Genomic DNA, 19,554 nt, shown 5'->3' on the forward strand with positions numbered 1-19,554 from the left:
CACACCATGCTACTGGGACTCACTTCTGCACCCGGTTCCACCCCTGCTGGCATCCACCCCTGCTTACCCATCTCCCGGGGAGGCACAGCTGTTGCGGGGAGCAGACTCAGCCCCTATCTTTCGATTTTAGCCCCAGATCCTCAAAAGTATTGATCTGCTTAACTTGCAAAGGGAGATCCTGGGAGGAGCTGGGCCATTTATGGTGCCACAAACCAGATGGACTCCAGTTCTCTCGTCCACAGCAGCGTCGGCTCTGGGGAGCTCCCAGGCGTGGCTCTGACAGCCCCAGGCAGGACCAGCCCCGCTGACTAACACAGCCACTGCGCAGAGGAGATGACTCCTTTAGCTCCCCATTGATCTGAGCATCCGGACACAGGCACATCTCGTTATTGGGGCCTCGTAGGAATCTAGACCGGCTGAGCCTGGGAAACTCCAACAGAACATTCCTGCTGCAACGAGCGGCCAGTGATAACCACAGCTCCCCGCGCAGGTGCAGATGAGCCGATGCTTCCCAGAGCTGCCATCGCTGAATTCGCCTTTCTGCCTCCTGAGCTATGGGAGCGCTCCCTCTGCTGGTAGCAGTGGAAGGTCTCTGAGCCTCTGCATAGGGCTGGCCACCAGGGGGTGCCGTCCAACATGCAATGCCAGCATTACGGGTGCGGCAGGCAGAGCCCAGCCGGGCTGCTTGCAGGGAGATCCTGGCACGTCGGGTCCTTCCACCCCATCCGTGCTGACCATTCCCCAGTCCCCACAGAACTTGGGCCCCCCCCCCAGGGATGGCGGAGCCCCCTCGCTCGAGCTCCGCATGTCCCTTTGTAACACCACCCAGCGGGTCGTCATCGGCAGGGACCCGGCTCTGCCAGCCAAGGCTGCTGCGGGCTCATCGACCGCCGTGTGACCCAGCCACTAGAGGGGGTGGGTGAGCACGGGGGTGCCAGCTTCCACCCCCGGCTATCCAGGTGCGCCTATCCAGGCCGGCTATTGGCTCTGCGGCTCACATCCCGGCAGCCCCTCAGCCCTGGTGCGCCAGGGTGACAGCCCTGCCTGCCTCGCTCGGCAGCCGGGCAGCTCCCACCCTCTCCAGCGCTGAGTGCGGTTCACGGGTGCCGGCAACCCGGCCAGGGCCGGCACAGCTCCCCGAAGCAGGAGAGGACACGAGCCCAGGTCCCGCCCCGATCTCCTGCAGTCGCACCCACTAGCCCCGCTGGGGTCCCCCGTGCACCCCACTGGAGAGGCTCGGCTCAGTGGCGCCCCCTGCAGGGTCTGTCTTGGCACGTGCCGTTGAGGCTGGAATGGGCTTGCTCCATTTCCCGGCTGTCTTTTCCCAGCTCGCCTGCCTTTGAGCAGTGCGGCACCCGAGTGGATCACCTGAGGATGTGCCTGGCCGTCGCCCGCCTCCAACCAGGGCTGGCACCAGCTGCTGTGGAGGGAGGCAGCGGCTTGGCTGGGGGGGCAGCAATGGGCTAACCTGCCCCCAGGGGACCTTCCTTCCTGACGCCATCCTGGCTACAGCTGAGCCTTCAACCCTTGCCACCACAGATGGGCTCATTACCCAGCCAGCTCGCCAAGCCTGGGCCGCTCTCGGCCTCAGCGTGCGGCAGGGAGTTCCACTGGGTAACGCGGCACAATGATTCCCTTTTACGCAACCCCTTGTATGGCTCCGGAGGAGACGCCCCCTGTGGCCGGCTGCTAGCTCTCCCCACACCCAGGGGCTCTGAGCTCTCTCTGAGCTCGCCGGTTTTTTTCAAAAGCTCTGATTATTCTTAGGAGCCAGAGTTAAAGTGCAGTGAGGGAGCGTCCCCTGCCTCCCCGGACCACCGCGGCCCTTCCCAGAGCCATGCGGATAGACAGGGCCTGGCCCGGGCTCAGAGCCGGCCACGCGCTGACCCCGGAGAGCCAGTGCAATAGCACCAAGGGGGCACGGCCTGCGGGACGGCACCCTGGCCAAGGGCAATGGGGGGGGGGCAGGGCCTGCCCCATGGCGGGGGTGGGGGGTTCTGGTCTGGCCCTGGGTCTCCTGGTGAGTCATCAGTGGAGAAAACAATGTAATCTTTGGGAACGGGGAGGGGTCACTAAACAGCTGCATACAGGCTTTGGAGTGTATGTAGGTCAGACCCCCCCCCCAGCCAGGCCCCAGGCCTCCCCGCTCCAGCAGGGATCCAGCCCCTTGCACAGGGCTGGGTGGGGCATGACCGGCAGCCAGTCGCTCCTTCCATCCTGCAGCGCCACTGCCCTCCAGGGGCACTGGGGAGTTACTGCAGGGCAGGCCTTTCCCCACCCCCCACAGCAAGCCAAGAGGGGGGGCTCTGGGGTGGGGCAGGGGGCACTGAAGCCGGCAAGAGGGCACGGGCGCTCACCGTGCCGGGACAGGGAGGAGGCTGCGTGCTGAGGCAAGATCATGCAAGACACCCCCCCCCAGGCTAGCACCACGGCCAGGTGGGGGATGCCCAGGAGGCTTGGTGCCGGCAGCAGGCGGGCGACACGTCATTACCCAGGGCAGGTGGGTAGAGGGGCTGGGCAAGCCGGCTCCCTCTCTGAGCCCCACAGCGCCGGGGGGCGTAGGGGGCGCACAGCCAACCCCAGCCCAGCACAGCGGGAAGGTGGGTCCCGTCTCGTGGCTGGCGGGGGAGCCAGGCGATGGGTTTAGCGAGGAGGCGCTAGAGAGGTTCCCCCCGCCTGGCTGGCCCTGGGCTGCAGGGTTTGGGGGCAGGCGGGAGGGGAGCCCCGAGCTCTGAGACACGGTTCCCCTGCCATGGTGTTACCCAAATAACAAATATTACAGGATCTTATTAGGGGATAAGGCAACAAGCCACGTTTATTGTGAACACAGAAACTTCTGTAGATAGTATCAAAGAAAAGAAAAGTATCACCACTGTAATAACATTAATATTGTGCTCTACTTAGTGAAATAGCATTAATAATAATGTAAACACTAGGAAAACAGTATTAACATTATATCAATACTACAATTACAGAGACACATGTTTCAATTGATGCTTTCATTCACACTCACACAGACTGACAGGCATACACAGACAGGGAGACAGACAAACATACACAGGGATCTTCCAGATGTCATAGTTACCAGCCTCTTGGTGCTCATGATAGTCACTGGCCAGGTGACTAGAGCATGAGGATGAGGAGCCAGGTTCTGCCGATGCGCATCAGTACTCCTGGCTGATGTGATGTTGTAGACCCGAACCTCCGGCCTTCATCTTCTTGTCCCATTTTATAGGGAAAGGACCCATGTCAGTCTATGGGTTTTGCATTGTCATGCTGCAACTGCATTCTTGGTGTGATTCTCAATCACCCACATTCTTGCAAGCCTGATCAGATTTTGTCCTTTGAAATAGGCTGGCTCCAAAGTCATCAGGGTGGGCTCCTCTTCGGCTGTTTGATCATCTTTGCTTCTTTCTTCTTCCCTCAAGCGTTTTAGGTGAGGCTGGTGTCTTCTTCATGTCTGTTTCGATATCCCTTACTGAGACCAATTGTTCAATCACTCTTTTTGTCTACACCCAACTCAATTGCTTAGCCATTCACACTTCAATCACTCAGGGCCAACTCCTAGCTGAAGAACTTACATATTATTTTTAGAACAAACCTTATTTCATTTTTGACAGTGTCTTTCACAATTAGACAGATACATTACATTGCACAGTGTGGCTTTTGTACTTAGAATAGGATTTTTACAAATATGTTGGAAGCAGGTAAAATTAACAGATGAACTGGCCAGTGGACATAGTACAGACATTTACAAACAATCTGAAAATGATACAAAGTGCAGACAGACTTGAATTAACATTTAAAAGGGTAGAACAGTAAGAGTCAGTTTGAGGTTTTTGCTTTTGATTCAGACTGATGTGCCTTTTGGTAGGAAGGGGGGGGGGGGCGTGTTTGTGGCTCTGGTCTTACATATATTTCAAAAACAAGATTTTGGCCAACAATGGTCCCTCCCTGGGCACCCTGGGGCTTCTTCTGGCATTCGAGGGACCTGGCCTAGAAAGGGGAGGGTGCCTGTGGCACAGTGGGCCCTGCTCTGCTCAGCGCCGCGTTGCCACCGGGCGAAGGGCTGCGTGTGTGCGGAGGTTGTGCCCTGCATCCCCCCGGGCCCTGCCCCACACCGGCCTGGCTTCTTTCCACCACCGGCGCATGCCCCACCAGTGCCAGCCCCTATGCCCCTTCCAGAATCCAGGAGGCGCCACCTGTAGCATGCCCGGACTTCCGGCCTCTCCTCGCCAGCGCCACGGCCCCGCCCCGGGTGGGGAGGGCAAGATGCTCCGAGAGGCCCTGGCTCCCTGCGTGTGGTGCTAGGAGGGAGGGTCGCCCCCATGCCGGGGCCCTGTCGAGGACAGAGAGGGAGAGCCAGGCCCAGTCGCCCCCACGCCGGGCAGGAGCCGAATTCCCAGCTGCCCTTTTGGACAAGTCCCGACCAAACCAGGGCAAAAAGGCAACATTTCAAAGCTTCCTGCACCCCAGAACGGCTGAAAAATTGCTATCCGGGCCCGGAGCGGGTTGGTTCTGATGTTTCCGTTGTATTAAAAGAGTTTCCATGTGCCTTTGCCACACACAATAAATATCAGTAGAAAAATAACCGTCCTCAGCATTCCTGTCCCACCAGAGCAGACGGGCTGCACCAGCGGGAGCCCATCCGTGCGCTGGCACCGTCCCCCGGCCTCACCCCGGCCCCCCACACGCTGGGGGCGTGGCCAAGCTGCCCGCCTCCATGGGGACCCGTCCACCGACGTCCCCTCGGCCAGCTCCAGCAGGCGTGGGGCTGCGTAGCTGGTGTCCCCGCGGGGCGGAGGGCATCCCTAGCAGGTGGCAGACGCCCCGCTCTCTTCCCCGCTGGAGGCCAGCTCGTCCTCGGAGCTGTGGGGCGGGGGGCTGGCCGGGCCGGGCCCCATATTGACATAGGTGGGGGTCAGGTTGATGTAGTGCTCGCCCTTCAGGGACGCCACGATCCACTCCAGCTCCCCGATCAGGGCGGAGAAGGTGGGGCGCTCCTCGGGGCGGGGTGCCCAGCAGCTCAGCATCACGGCGTACCTGCCCCACACGAGAGAGTCCGTCAGAGCCAGGGACCCCCAGATTCCCCACCCGCCAAGCCCCATGTGCCCCACAGTTCCCCTGTGCTGAGCCCCTTCACCCCACATCCCCATGCACCGAGCCCCCTGCTCCCCAAACCACGCTCCCTCCTGGCCCCACCCCCCTGAGCCCCCACCTTCCCCGCAGAGACCCCTGCACCCCACACATCGGGCCCCTCTTCCCCCCACGCCAACCTCACCCCACAACGGGCAGGGAGCTCTAGGGCCTGGCTGGTGATGCTGAGATGCCGGGCTGGGATTGGGGGGTCTGGGGAGCTGGGCTACGTGGGGGACGCAGGAGGGAACGGGGCTGCGTGGGGAGAACGTCTCCAAAGGCCCCTGGGCCACCCCAGTGACAAAGTGGGAATATTCGTAATGAAGAGTGTGTGTGCCTCAGTTTCCCCTATGTATTATTCAAGTGTTTCGGTGCTGGGTTGGGGGTGGGGGATCTTTGGAGTGACCCCTAGAGGGCAGCATGGCTGCCTTGAGCTACCTCCACACAGACCATGCTGGAGGCCAGCCCCTTGCAAGGTGTTGGGGGTGGGGGAGGGGACGGGTCAGGTGACCTCTTTGCTGGGGAAACAAAGGCAGGAGAGGGGGAGGCGGCTGCCCTGGTGCGAGGGACCCTGGGAGAGACCCGCCCCCCTGGACTCCTGGACTTCTGTCTGGCTGCACCCCGAGCGGTTCCAGTGAGGGTGCCAGTGAGCCCCCCGCACCCCAGGGCGGTACTCACAGCGAGTCGGGGCAGTACTCGGGCTGCGGCAGCCGCCTGCCGCTCAGCAGGTAGGGGGTTATGTCGTACGGATCCACCTCGGGGTACGGCGAGGCCCCTCGCGTCAGCAGCTCCCACAGGAGGACCCCGAAGGACCACTGCACCGGAGAGAATGGGGGTTGTTCCAGGCCGGGGGGCACCACGTGCACAGCAGGGGCCGGGCACGCCCAGCCAGCCGCACACGGCCCCACGGGGCCTCTCCCACCAGCACAGGGTCCCGGCCTCTAGCCGCGAGGGATCAGCTTCGAGCCCACCGCCGGAGGGCCGCGTCCCTGCTGTATCCTTCACGCTGTCTCGCTCCACACCCGGCTGGCCCTTTGGGGGGCTCCGCTCTGATGCCCCACGGCGAGGGTGGGGGGCTCGACAGCGACGCAGGAGTGCCGTTTCCCAGGGAGCAGGGGGGCGGCAGATCACGGGTCTAACCCCTTCCAAAGCCCCAGGAGCCACGGGGGGCCTGTAACACCGCAGGCTGGTCACTAAACCTTGGTGCCCACGGTGCCCGGAGAATGGATTCTGCCCCCACTTTCCAGAGCTTGGGGGAGATGGCAGGCCACGGGGTGGGGACGGGTGTTGCCCTGGCCGCGCTCGCAGCCCCCCGCTCTCCCACACTCACCACGTCCGACTTGGTGGTGAATTTCTGGAGCTGCAGGCTCTCGAGCGCCATCCACTTGACGGGCAGCTTGGGGTGGCGCTGCTGCCGGATGCTGTAATATTCCTTGTCAAAGACGTCCCGGGCCAGCCCGAAATCCGCCACCTTCACCGTGAACGTCTCGTCCAGCCTGCAAGACACGGCCGGGGCTGGATGGAGAGCGGGGAAGGGCCCGGCCCCCGCATCCTGGGCAATGCCAGCTTGGCGGGTGGCACCACTCCCACAATCCTGGCTTCTCCCCAGTCCCCCAGACAGCTGGGCCCGAAGCTATGTCAGGGGCCACTGGGACACGAGCTGGCAGGTCTCAGCGCAGTCCCTAGGGGTCATGCATCCACCCTCCCAGCTGGCATGGGTTGGCCCCAGGTGGCCGGTCCTGGGCCACGGACCCCATTGGCGCCATCGCAGGCGTCCCTCTGGAGCAGTTGGTTTGACGCTCACCCTGCTACTGCCCAGGCTGAGCGGGCACAGCTGGGACGTGCCAGGCCCTGGTACCCTCCAACCCCAGTCTCAGCGGGCACAGCTGGGACGTGCCAGGCCCTGGTAGCCACCTGCCCCAGCAGCCAGTCCCAGGCGGCCGGCGGCACTCAGAGGAAGGAGGTGCCGTGCCCCGGGTCGCCGAGGCCAGCATGCCAGGGCAGAGGGCCCCGTTGAGGGGCCTGGAAAGCATCTCACTGCGAAGAGGCTGCTGCAAAGTCTGCCCCCCGCTTTCCCCCTGCCAGTCCCCCAGCCCAGCGCACTCACATGCAGTTCCTCGCAGCCAGGTCCCGGTGCACAAACTTCATGTGGGCCAGGTACTCCATGCCCTGCGCCACCTGCAGCCCGAAGCCGATCAGGTCCTTCACCGTCGGGTTCTGGGGAGACAGGAGCGGTGGGGACGGGCAGACCCTTCCCTCGACCCCAGCCCCACCCCGGGCACTGCCACGGCTCCAGGGCCCCGACGGCTGCCGGCCGGCCCAGAGCAGCCTGAGCTGGGTGCATGGGGCTGCGGGGGGGTTTCCAGTCCCTGGCCCCAACGTGCCCCAGCGCCAGGCAGGGCAGGGCACCTCGGCTGCCCATTGGCAGACCCGGCTAGAACGCTCCTCGGAGGGTCTCCGGGGCCGACCCATGGGGCACACGAGAGTGTTATGCGGGCTGGCTTGAGTGGGGGGGGCATTTAGTATATTGGGTGACATCAGTATGGCAGAATCATAATAATCCATGTGGGATATGCCGTGTCAGGTACTGTTAGGAAGGTTATAATGTGCTGAGTAAGATAATAATACTTGTGTTCATGTGTGATATGTGAAATGGAAGTTATAGATGTATTTGAGATATCTGTATTTCAAACTGCTCTGCCTGGGCAACACCCCAGATAGGAAGGCTGCAGAACAATGGCCTGTTTAATGGCCCATTAAGGCATTCCCAGGTGCAAGGGGCCCTGAGGGAGAAGCCAGCATCACCACTGAGTCACCAGAACCTGCTTACGTGACTCTGGACTCCATTGCAGGCAGCCTACCTGATGAAGCATCAGGACTGTCCCATGTGACTATGGACCCCAGGCACACCAGAGGACTCACCAGGATTGGCCCATGTGACTATGGACTCCATTTTGGGTCTTGTGACTGCCCACGGGCCGCATGGCCGGAGGAGGGGTTTATAAGATCAAACCACAGGATCCATCTTTGTCTTTGTTCCTGTCCAGCTGCAGACATACACCTATCTCTGGACCAATTCATCTTGCAACTGAACCGAAGGACCTAGACCCATCCAGATACTGGATGTGAACCAGAGAGAACTACACAAGCCTGCAAATCCACATTTCTTCCAGAAACCTGAAGTATATGGACTTTTAATCATTTGTATATCTGTGATTTACTTTAACCCTTTAACATTTCTCTCATGGTTTATTTCTTTCTTATTACAATAAACCTTTAGCTTAGATACTAAAGGATTGGCTGGCAGCATGGTATTTTAGGTAAGATCCAAACTTATATTGCTCTGGTGCTGTGGCTGACCCCTTGGGGTCAGAGAGAACCTTTTGAGCAAAGAGCAGAGAGTTCTAGTAACTGGCCTCTTTGCTGGACCTGGTGCTGGTTTGGGAGCCTAGAGCTGAAATGCAGTGAAGGGGGCTGTGGGCATTTGTGGACTGGCTTCTTGATATCCAGTGAGGGGTAATCAGAAGCAGTTCGTGGCTGGTTGGGAAGCCGGGCTTCAGTGTCACCCACCAGCGAGAGGAGAATCCGCTCTCCTTTTGCAGCCTGCCCTGACCTTGGCATTATCAGTTGGCAACCCTGGGCACGGGTCGTATCACAGAGAGCACGGCCCTCTGCCTCGCCCGCGCCCGCCTGGGCTGCCACTCAGCAGGGAGTTGCCCGGGCAGAGATTAGTGGGGCCCCAGGAAGGGAATAACTGGGGCGGGGGGGCTGCAGAGGGGGTGGAGACACGGGGGGGCTGGAGGGGAATTGCTGTGGGGGGCTGTAGAGGGGATGCAGGGGCAGTGGCAGACGCGGGTGGGCTGGGTTGGAGGAGGAGAACCGGGGGGGCTGCAGGGTGGGGTGGAGGGGGGGCGGCCCCCGGCTCCCCCTGCCCTGACTCCTGGTCTCTGCAGGGCGAAGGGGACTTGGCGGCCGGCTGGCGAGAGGGGGCAGGAGTATGGGGTGCCATGCCGGGCATCCATCGGCCCCCAGCTCACCTTCCTGCCCTTTGTCAATCAGCACAACCCCCGGCCCGGGCCCCCCTCTGTCCCCACTGGGGCCCTGGGATCAGGAACGTCCCACACCCCCTGCAGCAGCGTCAGCCTGGATGGGGCTGATGGTGCTGCCTGGCCCCGTCTGCCGGCCCCCGCCCACCGCGACGCTCTGTGCCAGTGCGGAGAGCAAGGGGCTGGCTCGGCGGTGAGCCGCCCGGGGCACGGACGCCTGGCTCGGGGGGGCGCAGCTCCCCGTCACCCCCTTCTCCCCCAGTCTGTGGGCGGAGGAGCCTCTGCCCCGGCCCTGAACCGGGAGGGCAGCCGGCCCGGCGCTTACCCGTTCCTTGGAGCGGATGAAGTGCCGGAGGTCGCCGTGCTTCATGTAGGGCAGCACGACCAGGGGCAGCCCCTGGCGGGGCAGGCAGATGCCCACCAGCGACAGGACGTGGGCGTGATGGAAGCTCTTCATGAGGATGCCCTCCTTCAGGAACTCCTCCACCTCCTCCACGTCCGTGATCCCTGGGCGGGGGCGGCACAGCAAAGGGCTTGGGGCCAGGCGCCCGGGGAACGGGCCCAAGCAGGGCCCGCAGCAGAGGGCACGGGGGAGCCGTGGCTACGCCCACGCCGTGGGACACACCCGGCCACAGCAGGGGCCAGGCACGCCCCTGTCTCTCCTGCCCATGCTGCCTGGCCCCCCCCCCCGCGCAGCAGGAAGGCCTGAAGATGCCCAGGGAGACGGGCACAGCCCAGACAGCCTCCTGCTCCTTGCCCACGCCCTGGCACGAGCTGGAGGGCGGGCGCAGGAAGCAGGCAGAGCTCAGAAGGACCCCAGGGGGCGATGGGTATTTGCGGGTGCCCCGACAGGGGGCAGAGGGAGGGTGACTCACTGTTCAGGGACTTGACGGCGCAGTGGATCTCCCTCTTGGCCGGGTCTCTGTAGGTGCCATGGTACACGCTCCCGAAGTGCCCTGGGCGGGACAAACACAGGCGCCTTGGAAAGAGCGGCCACGCAGCAAGAGATGCTCACAGCTCCCCTTGGCTGCCGGCCGGGCGCCCGCCCAGAGTCCAAGGTGACGGGCTGGAAGATGGCAGACGGGAGGGGGATGTGTCAAGGTGGCAGGGCTCAGACGGGCACCAGCTATAGCAGGGGCGTCGGGGCCGGGTTGGCGTTGGAGGCCTAGACGGGCACTGCGTACGGCCAAGGGACTAGGCTGGCTCTCGGCAGAGCCCCAGGACCCTGCCCTGCTGTAGGGTCTCCCCCGCGGGGCTATTCTGGGCGCGCCAGGGGAAGGGGCCGAGTTGGGCACTGCCAGCCGGGCTGGATCGGCGCCGCCCGGGGGCTCCCGTTAGCACAGAGCGTCTCTAGGCTGAGGCCGCGGCACGGAGGGAATGCCAGCCCATGCCCCAGCGAGGGGGCAGCCGGTTAGCGTACGCCGGGCGGGCCCAGCCACGCTCAGCGCCCCCCGGTGCCAGGCTGCGGGTGCCAGGCGGGCCCCCCCCACGGCTCAGCGCTCACCTTTGCCGATGACCCGGTCCCGGTGCGTCAAGAGCTGCTCCTCCGGGATGAGGACATCCTTCACCTCCTCCAGCAGCTCGGGCCGGAGGTTTTCGATGCAGCAGGAGGGCATCCGCACCAGCGGCACGGCAGAGCCCCCGCTGCTGCCCGAGTAGGAGGCATCTCGGAAGCGTCTGCTGGCAAAGTCCCGGCTGGGAGTCGCTGCAGGAGGCCGGGAGCCGGGGCAGAGAGAGGCACGTCAGAGACGCACCCCGGCAAAACCCTGCCGTCTGCTCCCCGCAGGGGGGGAGGCGCTGTCCCACCCAGGGAACACCACCAGGGGGCTCCCCAACAATGCCCGCCAGCCAACCCCGCAGCCCTGGGGACTTCGGTGGGCGGGGGTCCCACAGCCAGCGAGGGCCAGCGGGCGGCTTTGACACGGGCATGGCTGCACCAAGCTGGGCTGGTCTTTCCTGGCCGGCGGGAGGAGGGGGGGATCTGCTGCAAGGATGGTGGCCCCCCGGCTGCAGGCAGAGCGGGCGGTGCCCTCCGGCATGCCAGCTCCTTACCCAGCATTTCCCGGTAGTCCATGGAGGAGGGGTACAGGGCGACGCTGGGGGCGTTCCCGTTGGGATTCACCAGCATCTCCAAATTCTCGGTGCCTGCGGAAGAAGAAGAGGCCGTTGACAGCTTCTGCCGGGCACCAGCTCCCCTGCCAGCTCCGGGCATCGCCTGCACGCCGGGGCGGGAGGCCCGGCCCAGCTCAGCGCCAGCCCCTGGAAGGACTGGCACGGCATCGGGAACAGCGGGGAAGGCAGATTTGTGGTGCCCAGCCAGTGCCCGTAACGCCAGATGGCGCCTCCCCCGTGGTTGGGGGGGACAGCTGGCAGGGGCCCAGGAGAGGAGCAGAGGCAGCGTGACCCAATGGTCAGCGCCTGCGGGAACGGTGCTGCGGCGAGCGGGGAATTACCCATCTTCCTCCTGCGCTTGCATTTCAGGAACAGGAACGCCAGGAAGCAGCCCAATGCGAAGGTAGCGATGGTGCCCACGATGATGCCCGTCATGGGGTCCAGGGAGAACACCACCCGGCCCAGGTCCTGGCATGCGCCATTCACACAGATCTGGGGAAAGGCAGGGCGGGCAGTCAATGCCACGGCAGCCGGCAGGCAGAGAACGGGCCCCTAGCCATCCCCCGCCCGGCGAGCTCAGAGTGCTAAGCCAAGGTCAGCGCCGTTACCCTGTTTTCCAGAGGGGGAAACTGAGGCACAGGGCGCGGCCGTGACTTGCCCAGGTCTCCTGAGTCCTAGTTCGGTGCTCTATGCACTAGGCCACACTGCCTCCAACACATTAACACACTGTGCTCCCACGGCTGGCGCTGCCCGGGGGTGGGACCATCTGCCACCGGGGGGCTGCCCCGGAGGGAGTAGCAGGCCCCGGAGCAGGGACTGGCATGAAAGGGGCCCGGTTCTTGACAGGGGGTCTCCCAGGGATCCCTGGGCTGTTCTCCTGCCCTTCACACTGCGCGCCTGGCAGCAGAGTCAGGAGCGATGCCCGGCAGCCAGCTGGCAGCAGGACAGCTGCTCCCCACGGGCCCGGTGCCCTCCGGAGGCCAGGAAAGCCCCAGGCGGTGGCACTGAGGACAGAACCACCAGCAGCACCCCATGCCCCGGGCACCCCGGCGCGCCCAAAGGGGAAGGGCGGGGATGGGGGCAGGCTGCGGGTGAGAGCTCCGAGGGCAGGGGCCAGTCTTTCTGGGCTCTGTGCCATCCGCGGGGCGGGGGGAGGTTTCTGGGAGCCCTGGGCAAGGCGGGGGCTGCTCCCGGCTCCGGCCCTACCTGCACGGGGGCGCCGTCCCGGGGGAGGCTCAGGTTCCTGGGGATCCGGCAGGTCACCTCGTTCTTCAGCACGGTGGGGTGGCAGTCCCAGCCCGCCACCGTCACAGTGATGTGCATGCAGCCCGCCAGCGAGTCCAGCCCGATTTGCTGCGCACACAGCCGCCGTCACGGGGATCCCCCACCCCGAGAGCTCCCCGCCCCACCCGGCCACCCCCAGGACCCTCCGGCCCAGCCATGGCTGTCCAGCCCCACCTTGCTGGCCCTCACCCCCTCCCCGGATCCCCCATCCGCCAACCCTTTCCCCCACCCCAGGCCCTCACCCCCTCCCTGGACCCCCCATCCGCCAGCCCTTTCCCCCACCCCAGGCCCTCCCCCCCATCTGCCAGCCCTTCCCCCCACCCCAGACCCTCACCCCCCATCCGCCAACCCTTTCCCCCACCCCAGGCCCTCACCCCCTCCCTGGACCCCCCATCCGCCAGCCCTTTCCCCCACCCCAGCCCCACATCTCTATCCACCTCTGGACCACACCCTTCCCCTCTCTCTGGCACCGCCCTGGCCCCCCAACCCGCCAACGCAGCCCCAGCCTGACCCCCCTCCCCGCCCCGGTCCAGCCTGGGCCCTCTGACCTCCCCAGCCCCTCCACCTACGTGGATCTCGAGCTCGTCCTCGCCGGGCGGCAGGCGGTAGATGTGGTCGGGGAGCGGATAGATCTGGGGCGCGGGGTAGAAGCGGAGGCGGAAGTCCTGGCGCCCGGGGGAGCCGTCCAGCAGCACCGTCAGGTTGCCCTGGGCGCTCTCCGCCTTGCTAGCGAAGGGGTAGGCCGGGCTCTGGCACACCAGCCGCTCGGCGGAGCGCGGCCCCGCGCACACCTGCGGGGACAAGGCGCACTGGAAGGCACGTGCCTGGGAGCAGAGAGCCCAGGAGGGGACCCAGCGCTCCCCGGAATGGCTCCCCGAGGCGTCTGCCCCACCCCGAGTCAACGCGCCCACCTGGGACGACTGGAGACCGGCGCGACCAGTGACATGAGTGTGTGAGATCTCAGCTGCCTGCTGATCAGAGCTCAACCCCCCTGTGACTGGCACGGCCTGGGTCTCCTCCCCAGACTGGCTGCGGGTCGGCTCCGAGCAGAGCCCAGGGCTGGGATGGCAGGGGCTGCGGGGCGGGACTGGGGGGCACTGGCAGAGTGGGGCGAAGGTGGGCGGAACCTGCCGGCGCCAGGCCAGAGCAGCGTTTCAGACCCCGCGGCTCCCCGGCCCGAGATGCCCGCCCTCTGCCCCGCCCCGCCCCTCGCGCTCACCTTGGCCTCCGTCTTCACGCTGGCATCCTCAAACTGGACTCGGGTGTAATAGACGGAGTCCAGGTTGGCACCGTGGATGGTGAGGGCCGAACCCCTGCGGGAGGGCACAGGTCACTGCCGGACGGCGCCCAGGGAGCCCCGGCTGGGAAATGCTGCGGGAGCTCCCAGATGGGGTTTGCTGGCGCGACAGGCCGCCCGGGGACTCTGGCGCCCACAAGGGGAGCTGCGCCCTCCTCCCCCCCCATGCTGCAATGGGCTTGCAGAAGGAGGCTGGGGCTGGCCATGGAATCGGGGAGCAGGGGCTGCCTTCATTCCCAGCCTGGATGGGGCGCCGTGGTTCTCAGGAGGTGGCCCCCAGCCTGGGGAAATGGGCAGGGCTGCCGGGCACAGAGCACTGGACACTTCATTGCTCCTGGAGGGAGGTGATCATGCAAGCTGGGGGGGGCTGTGATCCAGAGAGGCTGGTGGGGGAGAATGGGACCTGGGGGCTGTGATCCAGAAGGGTCGGAGTGGGGGGGGTTTGTGGGAACGCCCCGGGGAACTCACTCGTAGGTGCACGTGGGGGAGATGGCGCGGAGGACGGGGTCCGGGCGGTACTGGAAGGGCTCCGAGGCGGGGAACGACTCCCCGTCTATCCACAGCGTCACCGGGGCAGTGCCCAGGTCTCCGGCGGCAGGGCTGGTGCAGCGGATCACCCCGTCGCCAGGGCTGGGGACCGCAGAGAGACATGGGCTCTGTAACCCACCCCAGGGCGCCCAGACGCCACCCGAAGGTGCCCCGCACAACACCCCCCTTGCTCAGAGCGGGCACGGCCTCCCCCGCCTCCCGCTCACCAGCAATGGGGGGGGGGGCCGCCTGCAGCCAGACACGAGGATGACGTGTAAATGTGACCCCCCAGCCAGCCCCTGCTACCCGGAGCCCGCCGGGGAACCGTCTGAGCAGCGGAAGCAGCCATCGCCTGGCACCCGGCAGCACCCCCCGAAAGCCCCCGCAGGATCGAGCCACAGACCCGTGCCCAGCCCCCGGCCCGCCGTACCTCTGCTGCCCCGCCACGGGGCAGTCTGCCTTGCCGAGCGTCACCTTCCAGCTGCTCCCCACGGTCAGGTTTCGGCCCCGGAGGGAGAGCTGGGTCCCGCCAGCCAGCGGGCCGTACGCCGGGTGGATGGCGGTGACGCTGGGCACCTGCGGGGCGGGAACGGGCGTTTACCAGGTGGGGAAGGTCTCTGGATCATCCCCCTCCCCCCCCGGTGGATAGAGCATGGCCTGGGGATGGGGTGAGCCCCCCAGGGAGGGTCTTGCCCCTCTGTCACAGGACGGGCAGCCCGGGCGGGGTAGCCCCATAGCTACCGCAGCGGGGATGATGCCAGGGTACGTGCCAGGGCTGCCCAGCGGCTGCCATCCAGGAGCTCAGTCAGGGAGGGATGGTGATGGGTCGCTGGCGCCACCAATGCCCACCTAGTGCCCAGGGGCGCGTCGGGGGGGGGGGGTCAACTGGGCAGACCAAAGGACTGGGCCCAACCCGCGTGGGAACAAGTGGCTGGCCAGAGAGCAGGCAGGGCACTCTGCCAACCCTGCCGCGGGGGCTGCCGTCCCTGGGCTCCTGGCTGGCTCCAGCGGCGTGGCGCTCCTAGGCGGGCCCAGGGAAGGGACGTACCACAAAGACGAAGCCGCTGAGGGACGAGGAGCCGTGGATGTGGAAGGGCGGGTCCCTCGTCTGCTCCGTGATGGCGAGCTGGACGGAGACGGGCACCGCCACCGGCTGGGCGCCCCCGGGCTCCAGCACGCACACCAGCACGTCCACGAAGTCCTTGGAGGGGGACCCCGCGGGGAGCCTGCAGGACACGGGGGAGCGCTTGGTGAACAGCCCCGACCCCCCCGGCCCAGCCGGAGAGGACCCCGGTGCCCCCAGCTGCCCACGCACCGGGTTTGACAGTAAACGGGTGGGGAGCCGAGCCCCCAAAGAGCCCAGGGCGATTTTAATCAGAGCAAAGCTTTGCTTCACCCCCCCACCCCAGCCTCTGCTGCTGCCTCCCCTCATCCCGCGGCTGGACCCATGAGCTTCGGGGCCCTAAGGAAAAGGAGGGGCTGGGGGAGTGTCAAGCTAAACCGTGTGTGCCACGGGGGGTGTGGGGGGGGCAGGTCTGCCACAGCCTCAGAGCAGTCCCTGCCTTTCCACCCTCGTAACCACCTCGCCCCACCGTCCGGAGATCACAGGCCACAGCGCCCGTCCTCTGCCCCCCGCCCCCAGCACAGCTCCTGACTCAGCAACAGGGTCACCCTCAGGAGAAACCCACATGGGGGGGACCCGCCCCGGACTCAACGGTCCCGCACTCCCCATCGAATGGCTGGGGCCCCCGGGACACCGAGATCCGCTAGCACTTCCCTTTCTCAGGCCTGACCCGCTCGCTGCCTCTAACCCACCGTCCCCAGGCTCGACGCCCACAAGGGGGCCTGGAAGGTCTCACGGGCGGTGCACGCGGGCCAGCTCTGCTCTTCAGCTGGTTTGCAACGCAGGGTATGCGCCCCCTCCGGCCTAGAGAAGGGCCACATGGCTGGCCAGCCGGGCGTCCAGCCGAGACAACGCTGGCACATTTACACCCAAGATAAACCAAGCCAGCAGCAGGGGAGGGAGGGGCTGGACCTCACAGGATAAGCAATTGAATCAGCTGATTGGGCAGAATATCACCTCTGCAGAAAGGTGTATCGAGTGAGGCAGGTCTCTGAAAGCTGACATGCCGACGGTGAATATCACTGTCAATGTCCGGATTAACCCTCCCCTGGGTTACAGATCCCTGGTGACATTGCACTTTACAGTGAATTAAGCAGTGGAAGCCCCATTTAGACCCGAATCAGAGGGGAACGGAAGTCCCCAGGCAAGGAAGAACAAGAGGAGACAAGACAGAGGCCTGGTCTACACTAGAAAACTAACTCCACGGGGGTCCGGGGCGGCGGAGTTAAAACCTGTCGCCATGCAGTGCTAGGTCCAGGGAAAAGTTCTTCCATCAACCTAGCTACCGCCTACGTTGACAGGGAAAGCTCTCCTATCGGGGTACGGCGCGTCTACACTGAAACGCGATGTTCGGGACGTCGTCAGGCGCGAGGAGCCGTCCCGGCAGCCGTCGCGGCACAGACCCAGGGGCCAGCGCTCCTGCAAGCCCTTGGCCCACGGTGGCTGTAGCTGGTTACGTCTTAGCCTCTGTATTTTATTTGCATTTGAGGGTGACCAACGTGTCTTTCTCCCCCGGACCTGACCTGACTCCAGACCTCGCGCTGTGTTACTAAACGTGGTTTGCTATTGGCGCTGAGCCAGCTCCGGTTACAGGGACCGGCTGCTCTGCTTCGGACCCTTTAAAGGAGCAAAGAACCGCTTTCCTCCTGTGCCGCCAGCCCGTCTCTGCTCGGGAAAGCCGGCAGCTCCCGGCACCAGAGGGGGGCCGGGGACCCTGCCTGGGGAGATGCTGCGGACACAGAGCAGGAGCCGAGGGGGGGGGGGGGGTCACACTGCAAGAGACCGGCTCTCCCAGGGAGGGGGGCAGCCGGGAAAGCTATGGCGAGGATCTGGGGAACCCAAGACCCACCCCACCTCTGCCTCCCCCACTAGCTAAATTGGAGGAGGTGGAGGGCCTGCCCCAAGCGCCCCCCAAGCTGGATGGGGAAGGGGTGCCTCTCCCCTAAAGCCGCCCGAGTTCTGAGCTGCCGCTGGCCAGCAAGGAAGCCCCCCTCTTACCCCCCAGACAGAGACACCCCCCCAGACGGTGGCAGCCCGGACAGCAACCCTGGAGAAATCCTCCCCACCCCCTACCTTGTGTCCAGGCTCTCGGCCAGCACGGTGCAGTTCCTCTGCCCCACCGTCACCCGCTGGGCGCTGCCGGCCGCGGGGGAGCCGACAGCGGCAGTGAAGCGCGGGCGCGACTGGAAGCCCATCCCGCAGAGCGTCACCCGGGTGCGGCCGTGCAAGGGGGCACTCCGGGGGTGGAACTGGGGAGGGAGGAGAGACAAGGCAGCGTCACATCCCCGCCCTCCCGGCTCGCCTTCCCTCACCCCCTCCGCCAGGCCCCGATCCCCAACAGCAGATCAGGGCTCAGGCACCCTGCCCAGCCCCTCACCGGCAGGACGCCCCGAGGGAGCCCCTGAGACCCCCTCCCTTGGCAGTTGAGAACAAGGAGGAGATGCCAGCAAGTGACCCGTGGACTCCAGCCTAGGGACCCCTGGGGGGTGTCTGACTAAATCCGGGGGTTTAGAAGAGGGCAAAAGGAAGCATTTTCCCCATGTTAACAGAGAGAGGTTTTTAAAGCCCTTGCTGCCAGCTCCCTGGGCGACACCTCCCCCCACCCTGCATCTGTCTGCTCTACCCAGACTGGCAGGGGCCGTCTGTCACACCGGGTTTGTACAGCACCTAGCGCAAGGGCGGCGGCAATCTGGGCCAGCCCTTCAGCCCTCCAGCAATCAAAGTGCTTCATAATAATTCAAGATTACTAAGAAGGTGGAGTGCCCTCTGGCATGGGGGCCGGCTGCGTTGTTCGTACAGCACCTAGCGCAACGGAGGCCATCTCCCTCAGTGCCTGCAGCAATAAGGAGCTTTCAGTGCAAAAGGCCCAGGGCGCTGGAGAGCTGGGAAAGGAGGGGCGGGGGGAGCACGAAGGGACGGCTGGGTCAGGGCAGCGCTTTGCTCAGAAGAGGGGCGGCAGCGGGTGAGTTTCGGGTCCAAGGGTGGCCATGGACGGGCGCCCGGTGGCCCGGCTCTCCTGGCAGCTGTTGGAGGGGGGGAGAGGTGCGGGGGCGGTTCAGAGGCCTACGTCGGTGAGGACAGGGGGGCAGCTCTCCTGGGTCCAGGCGGCCGCGCAGTCCTCCCGCCGGGCGCACGCCCCGCCGCACCAGCCGCACCGCATCAAGCGCTCGGCCCGCAGGCAGCGCTGGCACGTCAGGAAGTGGCGGCAGCCGGGGCCGGTGATGTCGACTTGAGACACCTTGGGGGAAGAGGGAGAACGTCAGCGCGCGTGGCCCGGGGGCGGGCAGAGATCTCGGGGGCGGCCCCCAACGGGGAGCTCCACGCGCCACCCCCGCCCAGCGCCAGGAAGGCAAGACGGGGCTTCCCGCGGCTGGCAGGACCCCGCACGGAGGGACTCTGGGCACAGCCACGGGAGCTGCCTCCTGCACGTGGGCAAGGGGCTGGGATGAACTGGGCACCCCGGCCCCAGCCAGCACAGCTTTTCCCTAGGCCACGCCAGCTGCTTACGCCCCATGGCAATCGGTGCTGGCAGCTGACCCCGGCCTCGGGATGGGCAGCCAGGGACCACAGGCGAGGGCGGCGCCAGGGCTCAGCCCATCGCACCACACTGGCTTTACAGCTGGGGTTCAGTACATGGGAGAGATTGCGCCAGGCCGGGGCCGGCAGGATCTCCCCCCACGCAGACAGCCTCCGGGGTGGGGACAAAGAGAGCACGGGCGAACGGCTAATGACACGGCTCGGCGCTGTCCAAAGCAGTTGTGGGACTGGCCTGCAGGAGGCCGTGGCGCTGCCCAGCCCACGTGCCACGCCGAAAAGCCGGCTCGGATCCCATTCGGGCCAGGGCAGAGAGCGGGCGAAGGAGGAGCCCCCCGCCCAGCAAAAGCACCGGCATCTCACCTTGTTTCCAGTGACAAAGAACAGCGAGTCCCCCAGCCGGCCGACCTCTCGCTGCACCGGCAGCTCCTCACCCAGGGAGAAATTGGCCAAGGTGATCGTGTAGGAGCTGGATCGTTCAAGCACCACCTGGG

General features: G+C 65.3%; 1 protein-coding gene across 1 annotated transcript in view; it reads right to left on the reverse strand.

Annotated features, from left to right (window-relative positions):
- Positions 1-3,981: 3,981 nt before the first annotated feature.
- MST1R (macrophage stimulating 1 receptor) overlaps positions 3,982-19,554 on the reverse strand; it is a 29,714-nt gene continuing 14,141 nt past the window's right edge. The window contains exons 3-20 of the mRNA XM_067561274.1: positions 19,424-19,549; positions 18,594-18,764; positions 17,600-17,775; positions 15,452-15,629; positions 14,834-14,979; positions 14,344-14,505; positions 13,798-13,891; positions 13,148-13,369; positions 12,501-12,647; positions 11,636-11,786; positions 11,235-11,327; positions 10,687-10,887; positions 10,058-10,138; positions 9,508-9,689; positions 7,244-7,353; positions 6,467-6,632; positions 5,815-5,951; positions 3,982-5,043 (exon numbers count right to left, since the gene is read on the reverse strand). Coding sequence (XP_067417375.1) covers positions 4,812-5,043; positions 5,815-5,951; positions 6,467-6,632; positions 7,244-7,353; positions 9,508-9,689; positions 10,058-10,138; positions 10,687-10,887; positions 11,235-11,327; positions 11,636-11,786; positions 12,501-12,647; positions 13,148-13,369; positions 13,798-13,891; positions 14,344-14,505; positions 14,834-14,979; positions 15,452-15,629; positions 17,600-17,775; positions 18,594-18,764; positions 19,424-19,549 — 2,775 coding nt within the window. The 3' untranslated portion in view covers positions 3,982-4,811. The remainder of the gene's footprint in view (positions 5,044-5,814; positions 5,952-6,466; positions 6,633-7,243; positions 7,354-9,507; positions 9,690-10,057; positions 10,139-10,686; positions 10,888-11,234; positions 11,328-11,635; positions 11,787-12,500; positions 12,648-13,147; positions 13,370-13,797; positions 13,892-14,343; positions 14,506-14,833; positions 14,980-15,451; positions 15,630-17,599; positions 17,776-18,593; positions 18,765-19,423; positions 19,550-19,554) is intronic.

This window comes from Emydura macquarii, unplaced genomic scaffold, assembly GCF_026122565.2.
Source record: "Emydura macquarii macquarii isolate MOO-44397 ecotype Brisbane River unplaced genomic scaffold, CSIRO-AGI_Emac_v2 contig_2369, whole genome shotgun sequence".
In the NCBI taxonomy this organism is placed as follows: domain Eukaryota; kingdom Metazoa; phylum Chordata; order Testudines; family Chelidae; genus Emydura; species Emydura macquarii.